This window comes from Sparus aurata, chromosome 16, assembly GCF_900880675.1.
Source record: "Sparus aurata chromosome 16, fSpaAur1.1, whole genome shotgun sequence".
Taxonomy (NCBI): Eukaryota; Metazoa; Chordata; class Actinopteri; order Spariformes; family Sparidae; genus Sparus; species Sparus aurata.
The window spans coordinates 8,428,478-8,438,747 of NC_044202.1; the positions used below are offsets into that span (position 1 = coordinate 8,428,478).

At 40.9% G+C, this 10,270-nt stretch overlaps 1 protein-coding gene across 2 annotated transcripts; it reads left to right on the forward strand.

The window, feature by feature from the left end:
* The first annotated feature begins 501 nt into the window (after positions 1-501).
* eif5a2 (eukaryotic translation initiation factor 5A2) lies at positions 502-5,790 on the forward strand. 2 transcript variants are annotated; one of them, XM_030443274.1, is made up of 5 exons: positions 502-654; positions 1,505-1,685; positions 1,831-1,935; positions 2,569-2,700; positions 3,105-5,790. In XM_030443274.1, the coding sequence occupies exons 2-5, from the start codon at positions 1,518-1,520 to the stop codon at positions 3,162-3,164; spliced, it is 465 nt and encodes a 154-aa protein (XP_030299134.1). In that variant the 5' UTR covers positions 502-654; positions 1,505-1,517; the 3' UTR covers positions 3,165-5,790. The 2 variants fall into 2 exon arrangements, with proteins under 2 accessions (XP_030299134.1, XP_030299135.1); XM_030443275.1 differs by having other exon boundaries at positions 637-860; positions 3,105-3,500.
* The last annotated feature ends 4,480 nt before the right edge of the window (positions 5,791-10,270 follow it).

Here is a 10,270-nt window from a genome sequence, read left to right on the forward strand (position 1 = left end):
ATTTAAGTTAATTGTAGAGGACTGTTTGGTATTTTACATTTTATTGGGTTGTTAAAGGGGCACTATGCAGCTTTGGAGAATAAATGTATACTAATGTAACACTATAAATGAGATAATAACATTTACATTTAGGGCATTTAGCAGACTCTTTTGTCCAAAGTGACTTACAATTACAACGCACATTTGTCAAGAGAGAAGCCACAACATATTTCCGTGGATAAAGTAGAAAAGAAAAAAAAAAGAAAATTGAAAAAATAGACACAGTAATCATTAACACAAATAATACTTATATTTCTATAACTGCATAAACAAGCTGTTCTCAGAGGAAAATAGAAACAGGACACAGTTTGAAAGCTAGAAAGGTGGCAGGGTCCGCCACATATCAACTAAGGGGGAAAAATGCATTGTTGGATTATCGCATCTGTTTTCTGGATTCGTGGGAGCGACGAGCAACTCCAGCTGTCAAATAAACGTAGTGAAGTTACCGGAATGAACATCTGACGCATGCACTGCTCCAAGTCCACTACACCCATGCTTCTGTACAGGTGTCCCCCTTCACACCGTCACCGCCCACCTGTCCGCTCCTCCCCCTTTAACAAAGGCTCCGCGCAGGCAAGGAGGTGCTCTCTCTACTCGGCGGAACAAAGACGCAAGGTAAGACCAGAAAGAAAAAGAACAAACATGGCAGCGTTTTCTCTCTTTTTTTAAAACATTTTCTCCTCTTGAGTGATGCAACCTGTTGTTTGCCTCGTCCAATGTGTAACACCGACAGCCATTTGTCGTGTCGCTGACATTTAGTTAATCGTTAACTCGACGGTGATCGGCGGGCCCTCGGCTAACGATGACAGCACGCGCACGAGGTGAGGACGCAAAGCTAGCTGGGTTGGGGCGGCTACACCTGGCCCGGGCGCTGCCACGTAACGAACCCGGCTAGTGAACAGTGTGTGTGTGTCACTCTTAAGGCACTTTACCTGTTTCAGCCCATGGGTGTGTAAAAGACATTAGAAGTGAACTAAACACCAGCAGTTACGGCCAGCTGTTCAATGAGCCTCTGTATATACATGGCAAAGGGGGATGGTGTTTATCTGAATGTTAATCAGAACGTGGGTTGCCAGATATGTGAGGTGTTTTTTTCCCTTGAATGAGTCCTAGGTGTGCAGCAGAGCACTTTTCAGTTGTCACCTCCCCCCTCCTGATCTCAGGTGATCAGGGTTTTTTTTGAAAGTACTCACCAGTCCAACCACTGATTTGTTTCTATCATATGACAGTTGTTGAGGAAGCCTGAGCTGGCCCCTGCGTTGTAATCACAGCTCCATTTCTGGAATCCTGTGTTCCTCGGCGGCTGAGACGTGCACAATGTTATTAACAAAATTATTCCTTTTCATATGTGCAGCAGTGGGTTTTGATAGCACACACATCCTCTGTAGCTAACTTCTATCGGTCACATTTGATGTTGATTTTTCTTCTCTTGTCTTCTTTTGCTCATTTGGGTGACATAAAACAGCCTGTAGCCCAACATGGCTGACCTTCAAGCTGAATTTGAAAGTGTGAGCTCTGGGGCCTCTCAAACATATCCCATCCAGTGCTCTGCACTGAGGAAGAATGGCTTTGTCATGCTGAAAGGACGCCCCTGTAAAATCGTCGAAATGACTACCTCCAAGACCGGCAAGCACGGGCACGCCAAGGTAAAACCTCCTCGTGGATCCTTTGGAATTCAGAGGTTAAAGCACACTTGTAATTCAGCCTGGTGCTTCCCAGTTGCACAAATAACCCACAGTGCTTACTTCACAGGGCCCAAGGCCAGATCTAATGAGTTATGGTGTTTTTCAGGTCCACCTTGTTGGAATTGACATCTTTACCAGTAAGAAATTAGAAGATATTTGTCCGTCTACCCACAACATGGATGTCCCAAACGTATCAAGGAAAGACTACCAGGTGAGATGTCCCTCTTGCATCTTATTGTATAATCTAGAGGCCCAGAGGGGGATGAAGCATTTACAATGTCTACTGAATAGTGTCAGTGGAAACAAGTTGGTACTGGAAGCCAAAAAATAGATAGACCCCCAGTGCATCCATTTCCTATAATACCAGTTAGTGTTTTTTATATAACCTAATTCTAATGGAAAATGTGGTTTGAAAAAATAGATATTGTTCAACTGCTAAACGGTTGTGACACATATGTCAGAGCTTAACTGTTTTTGGGGGCTGTGAAAGCACATACAGGGTTTGGTACTAGTTGAGCAGGTTTCGGAATGGCAGTCTTCTGCCTTTGGTGCATATGGCCGCTCTCTGACAATGCAAGGATACAAAGAATATTTTTTTTTGGGGGGGGGTTAGTTTTGTTCAGCTGTATTTGTGCTGCATTGTTTCATGTGGCAAAGTAGCGTTTTTCCCTAATGCACTTCATGCTCTGTCTCTTACAGTAACACCACCTTTGGTCTCTGTTACAGCTGTCAATTCTGTTTTTTTGTGTCCAGTATTTGTGTGCTTTAAAAAAATATATATTTTATGGACACCACTATCTTAATATTGAATGTATATTTTTTGTCTGGATAATGGTACCTTTAGATGGTTGATATCAATGACAGTTACTTGACCTTGATGGATGACAGTGGAGACACCAGAGAGGACCTTAAATTGCCCGAAGGTGACTTGGGCCAAGACATCGAGAAGAAACATGATAATGGCGACAATTTTCTGGTGAGTTTCTATTGCCGAATTGATATCAACATAGACTTCGACAGTTTCCCTGACCTTCCTATGCATAAGCATCTAACAGTTGGTTGAATGCAGTTTCATGGGTTGACCTGAGATCAGTTTCTTCAGTCGTGATTTTGTGCTGATGTTGACTACCATTTGTATATACCACTGTTGGTTTGATTTACAAAAAGCTGTTAAACCTGTTGCGTTTAAATGACTTTCAGTAATTTAAAAAAATAGTTATTACTATACTATAAAAATCTGTTATCGTGCTGTTCCACTCGAGGCAGTTTTCCTAGTGGCGATGATGTCACTTTCATTAGGGCCACATTTCACTAAACGCCCAATGCACTTTGAGTCTACTACACTGGTCCCAGATCTGACTTTTCTCTTCCTCTTTTCAGGTCACTGTGCTGAAAGCAATGGGCGAAGAGTGCGTAGTTGGCATTAAAAACATGAATTAGAAAAATAAGTTCAGGACAGCGCTGGAGACCTCGCACGTCTACGCTTCATGATGGCTTTGAAGCTTCACCAAAGCTACTCGCCTGCACCCCCACACCCCAATCAGTTTCCTCAACTGAAATCCAGAAACTGGACGGGGTCAGCGCATTCAGCCATACCGTTTGGCTTGGGCCTGACCGGCAGTCGCTACTTTGCAAAGGGTACAGATATTATTACAACAATTCCAACCAGCAAGTCTTTTTTGTTTTATTTGGGTTATATATTTTTATTCTGTGTTTAATTCTTCATTCCTATCATGTCTGCTGTCTTTTTTCCTGAATTAAAATTGGAGCTTTTGATTTGGCTGTGTGTTGTCAACTTAAAAAAAAAAAGGGGGGGGGGGGGGGCATTTTCTTTTTTCTGTTGTATGAAACTACTTTTCCTTTCACTTGGGGCTTTTGTTTAGTTGACAGATGTATACAAAATTTTGAAAGAACAAAACACTGAAAACCTTATTATTGCCTTTGAAAATGGTCTTGTTTGTGGGACTTGGAATGTAATGATAATAATAATAATAACACCTGAAAATTATTTTTTTTTATTTTCCTTACCTTAGGATGAGCCTTCTGTATCTACAGTTGGGTCCTATTCTGCATAGTCTGCCATGTTTCTACAGCAGCGCAGAAGGTACAGACCACCGTCTTTGTTTTTAGCAACTACCCTAGGAGGGGATGAGATGAGGGGTGTTAAAGTTGGTTGCAATCTGCATCCACACTGCTAGATGCCACTAAATCCTGCACTCCAGAAAAAACAGTTATTTGAGAAAGATGACCATTTTAAGTCTTTTAAGCCAAATCTTAGTGGTGGTTCTGCTGTGGGTCATCCAAGTCTTGTTGTGATGGGAGACCTTTGCCAAAGAACTGAATAGATAATTATTATATTTTGAATTGCCGTAGCTGTAAGAGAAAAAATATTTGAGGGATTGTAGGTCTTTTCGCAGTTTAGTGGGATATTTAAGTGTTTTGTGCAGTTTGGAGCAATCCTAAATGGACTGTTACTCGCTTTTTTATTAAGGTGTGTGGTTGTTATGCTCTTTGTTTACATCCACACAAAAAACAAGTTTTAGTGAGGCATCGGGTAATTGTGCTAAAATGTAATGCATTCACATGCGCTGCATTAACATGGTTGCTGTAGAATCTGCATTTACATGCAGGTAGTCAGAATTAAAACATTCAAACTGTTAAGTGTATTTGCACTGGACTGGTTTTTCTTTTCTTGATCCGAGCATTTAGATTGATGGTGAAGTGGTAAAATAACCTGCCGTTCAGCTGTGGACGTGACTTCAGTTTGTTTAGTGCGCTACTATGATTTCTGTGAGCTCTGTCCACTTTCTGCACTGTTTTCATAGCGATACTGTGATTTTAAGTTTTGGTCATTGACCCTTTTGCTCTTGTAAAAACCCTGTTAGAAACTCAGTTAAGTGCAATAGGTCAAGAAATCTGATTTCTCTAGCAGTGACCGCTCAGTCCACCCAGTAAGGAAAAGTGTTTACGTGAAGTTTATGATATCAAATTACTGCCAGGTTGAAACACAATGATTGTAATATCGACATAGGATGGTATTCTTGGTCAGTCCTCAAGTATGTTTTAAGGAGCTCTGGCATTACAACAGTGACTTCAGACTCTTGTGTGAGTCATCTAGATGTTCACATTGTACACATCAACCAAAGGTGAAAGCAACATGTACTGGGCTTATGGTACATTTCATATTGAGTATTTATTTCTCAAAGCAGGAGGAAAAGCATTTGACCAGTAAATGAACACTCCAACGGCAGCAGGACAGTAGAAACCTGCAGGTTGTTGGGATGACTGACATTCTATGTGGAAAAAGGAAAAAAAAAGATGCATGCAAGATCACTTTAAGTCCCTGCTGCCTTCATGAGCGCATAAATCTCCCAGCTTGAGCCTGCAGCAACCTGATACTATCATTTTTGGGGAGTAAAGAGCCTGAAGAATGTGTGTGAAACGTAACCTTTCATATGCAAATTCCAGAAAATGCTGTGTTTGGGCAGTAAACAAAGATTTATCCGAAGTCAAACTAGTTTGACTGGTGAGCCACACACACACACACTATGGCATTGTGCTCTGACCTTTATTTTCGGTTGCAAACATGCCATTCTGGATGATAAATTAGATTATTTGAATTGTTTTTAGGTTGTTCTGATGTTGGCGGATGTTAGATTTCTTGTTTGTCTTCTTTGGTGCCTGTCATCAGAGACATCATCTGCATCACATCTGCTTAATTTCTGTTTTAACTCAACTTTTAACTTATTTTTGTTGTTGTTGCAAGAAACAGGTTTATTTTTGTTCAGACCACAGGTACAGATCATTTTTATAGACAAGGAAAAGGTGAATTACTTAGTCCTGGATGTTTTTCTTTTGTTATATGATGGGCAAGGGGTTTCACAGTATTTCCCCAGCTGATCTTTCTCTGTGGTAATGGCTGATCTATACAGGTCTTTTGGAGAATCTGACTTTGGGCTGCTTCTGTATTCTAACTTTTGTATGGCTGCTGTCTTAAAAAAAAAAAAAAAACAAAACTCTATTTTACTAGGCAAAATAAAGTTAATTCAGATGTTGATGGATTTAAGATAGTTGTCAAGTGTTTTTATTTTGTCTAAATGTCTCATTATGTTGAAGTTTTTCTGTTTTCTGTCCCTTGTTTAGCCCCTGGACAAAATAACAAGACTTTTAAGCAAAAAAGCCTATTATGGTATCTCTCATTTAAAGTAAAGTCACAAAAAGACTGGCCATGGTTGCTGAAGAATTTTTATTTTTATTTTTTTTGCATGTTTTTACTTTGCTGGACCTCTGTAGTTGAAGGCCAAGCATTCATAAATCCAGATGGACATGCAAGAAATAGACAGTGTGTAACAGATGAGATTACAATAACAAGTAAATTTACTCAAGCATGTATTTATTCACATGAATATGTCCATTTGATGTAACTTTAAGCTTCACTACATAGAATTTCTGCACATTTGACTTGCATGCATTTGTCTGCAAATTGATTACTATTTTCCATACCCATCTTGTCAAGTGAAAACCAAGTATCTCCAAATTTGGTGAATTTGATAATCTGAAGACTTAAGAAGTGTAAGTCTCTCAGTGTGGGGAGTTTACAGACACTCTGCTGAATCCACATTGATGTAGGATGATATGCGACACTTGCTGAAGGAAACTAATGGCAATCTCAAGCTACATTGTCGTTAAAGGCTCAGTAGGTGGCAGTGAAGCATCACTTTTGATAGCTGAGCTTGTTCTGAGGTTTTGCTCTTGACCCATCCATCTTAGTCTTTTAGTCTTTCAAATCAATATTTTCACAGTTTAAATATTTTCTAACAGCTACAGAAGAACGTTTATAATATTTATTATATAATTAAAACAAGACTCAGTTGAATTTCAATTCAATAGACAGCTATGTTAATATGTCTCTTATAAAAAAATTCTAATGATTTATATTGGGGAGGGGGGTGGGAGTTTACAGGAGGAAACTTCCACTGGGTACAAACTCTCGCTTGAGCTCCCACAGACCCTGAGTAAACAAGGCACACTGAATCACCTTGTGGCCTCCACAAACCCATTAATGTCTCACCGTGGCTATTACAGAGAAAACTTCCACTGCTTCTTTCCTTCAGGTGGGTTTTAACTGGATCATCAGACCTCTTTCAAGGCTCGGTGTGTAGATCGAGAACGGGGATTGCAGAAGGGATTGGCAGAGGTTTTACGGGCCATTCCACGGTGCTCCAAACCTGTTTATTCAGACCGGTGAAGCCGCTGGATTCCCTGCCCCGATTGTTTGGAGGACATGAACTGGTTTCGGAATGATTGGAGATTTGATGGAGCTGCGAGGGGGCGGTGAGGGGAGCTTTTCTGCTGTAAGTCAAGGGAAAACAAGGGGCTCCGAAGACACACATGGGCTACATACGTCAACGCCAAGGCAGCGCCGAGTGAAGAGAAGGGGCCGTTATGTAACCGCGGGACCTGTGTCTCGACACAGCATGGGATGGAGAGGGAGAAGAGATCAAAGCATTAGCGTGAACCGTGTGTTTTATTGAAAGTGTATGGGATTAACTGTGCTTGTGTGTGTGTAAAAAAGATGAGAGGAACTATAGTGCTGCATTCAGTTTCCTCCCTCCAACTGTTTTCTATCAATCCCACACATGCATAACTGCATCATTACTGGCCCTTTAGCTGGAAGAGATCACTGTAAAGTTAATAAACCCTGTAAGTGGTAGATATTTAGGGTACATAGAGCAGGATAATCATCTTGCATTGAGTAAAATGAACCCCTATGTAATAGGGGTGGTGAAAAAAAATCGATTATTGATTAATCGCGATTATAATATTGACGATTATGATTCAATTATTAAATTTCCAAAAATCGATTAAAATTTTTTTTTTTTTTTAAATAGTAATACAAATTGGAGTCCTCCTCTTACTGGCTTCCGCTACATGGTCCACAGTCTGAAGCCAAGATATGTTATTCCATCCCGGAGCTTTTTCACACTTAAATCGATTCCAAATCTTTACAAGGAGACAAACCTTTCCGGGCAAGTGTCCCTCAACTCTGCTCACAGGGTAGCAATAACCTGCGATGCCTGGACATCCAGAGCTACAGTCTCATATGTGACCGTTACAGCTCATTATGTCAGCAGTTAATGGAAGCTAATGTCCTACGTACTTCAGACGAAAGCTATGGATGATAGCCACACAAGCGCAAATATGTGTGAGTTTCTCAAAGCAATGGCAGACAAGTGGGCAATAGAGAAACACGCCCTGGTTCTCGTCACCAACAATGCTTCTAACATGAGTCCGGCTGCTGAGCTTTGCAGCTTTATTTTAACAGTGAAACACTACATTTAAAACAAATTAAAAAAATAATAATTTTGATATTACAGTTACACTATACAACATTGAAGGTGCTGTGAGGTGTTACTCAAAAGATAAGTAAAATAATTCAGCAGCTGACTGATGTTAAATGGAAGATCAATAATCTTTAATAATTGAAAATCGAATCGATAATCGTTAATAATCGAAAATCAATTTGTAATCGAATCGAGACTTCAATAATCGGAATCTAATCGAATCGGGAAATTGGGCCGATTAACCACCTCTATTATGTAACCGTCAAAACTGTCAAGACACAGGCATGAACCCCTGAAGGTGGTTGCATACTATAAAAAGGCCATCATGTCTGACAGAGATGGGGAAAGACAACAAACGACACACTCTTATCAGTCTCAGAAATTAAACACAAGAAATTTGATGCGTTATTTGGCACATCTTTCAGACAGGAAGACTATCACATATTTGTAATCAAGTATTCAACGTCAATTATTCAAATGTTCAAGAATATGAGCGGCTGATTGTGTTTCAACCCATTTTTGTGTGGGTTACGCATATCACCCGTGCATGTAGCCTGAGTGAGCTCATCCACATGTGATCGTCCGTCTAACTCTGTCTGGTTCCCCGGCTGTTTTTTTTTTTTTGAAGCTCAGCGGAGTTATTGAATCCAGATTTTGACGTAAAAGTGAGGAGCGAGAGCACTTCATCTCAGCCTCTGACAGGATTAGAAGGACTGATGGGGGCACAGGAGGCGTCGGTTCGTCCTCCTTTCATGTGCTTGATCCCGCTGAGCGAGGAACAGTAGGAGAGGTTTCTGTGTGTGTGAGGTGTTCCGAGCGTGGGGCAGGGGTACGAGGGGACAACAAATCCCAACAACCGTTTGATGGATTGTGGTGTGCGTGAGTGTCTGTGTCTTCCTCTGTTCACACACTGTTAGCTTCACCAGTGGTGGGGCTCTAGGGATGGCAATATATTGGTCTGTTGGCCCTCCTCTTTAATCTAGACTGAAGCCATATACTTAAATATACAGTATATAGAAAAAATCCGGGTAAGTACTGGAAACAGACACGTCGCCATTGCTGCTGTGGCGTTTCCGTACAATATACGCACGTTTGAATACAAGCTGTCCGAAGAAGCAAACAATATTTTCACTCTTACCTTTACTTTCTGCGTAACATTAGATTTGACAGCAATGCTAAATTACCTGAACGCTAAATGTGTGGTTTTTATACTGTTTGCAGAAGCTGTTTTGTACACATTCAGAAGGATATTGAGGCCGGTAAATTATGTCGGTAGCAGCTACGGGCGACTGGAGACATCCTCTCAACTTTCACTTTGGGACTACATAACTGCAGGCTGTGGTCAAGGTCTATTCTGTGTCAAAATGTTGGCTGGGAAAAGCGGGGGCCCTGTGCATGTCTATCTCTGTGTGAGTCTTTTCTGTGCGCACATTTGTATGAAGCCGTGATTAGGACCAGAAGGGCAGGGGGAGTGCTCTGTCTTTTTAGAAGTAGTTATGCAAACATATGTGTTCATTTCAGAACGGCGCTCACAGCGTGCACCTTCTATTTTAGCCGACAACCTCTGTACACTCATACTGCTCGGAAGGCCCCTTTGTCTTGTCTATGAGAAAGGGTGAGTTCACCGGCAGACAATCTAGACTAGACCGGTTGTTTCGCTTCTTTGGAGTTTGGCATAACAAAAGACTTGAAGGAATGCAGTACTCTTTGCGTGCTTCGGGCCTTGTTTGCAGTTGCTAAATGCAAAAAGAAAAAGGTATGGCTCTAGGTAAACAGCAGTTGCACTCTCGGCATCTCTTGGACAAATAAATAAACATTCTAAATCAATATAATATCAATATATGAACATACTATTATGATCATATAACGACACAAACTATTCAAGTTATGCATCCAACAATTTAATGACACAAATTAATAAATGAGAATCATGGGGAATAGTGTTGCTTAAATCCAAGTAGGTTTGGCCATATGCAACGATGTTAAATGAATGAAAGTGTAAGTAACATCCAAGACATGCACTATACATTGATACAGAATGGCTGAGGAGCTTCTGTTTTCATATATCTAGAGCTAGATGAATGGAGTTTGGAAGATTGAGACTATCCTCCGATAGACCTCTGGTCAAATGCAGCGTGTTGTTTCTGGCCACCTGCTCCCCTCTGGCACAGCTTTGAACTTCCTTGTGTGTGCTCGACCTAC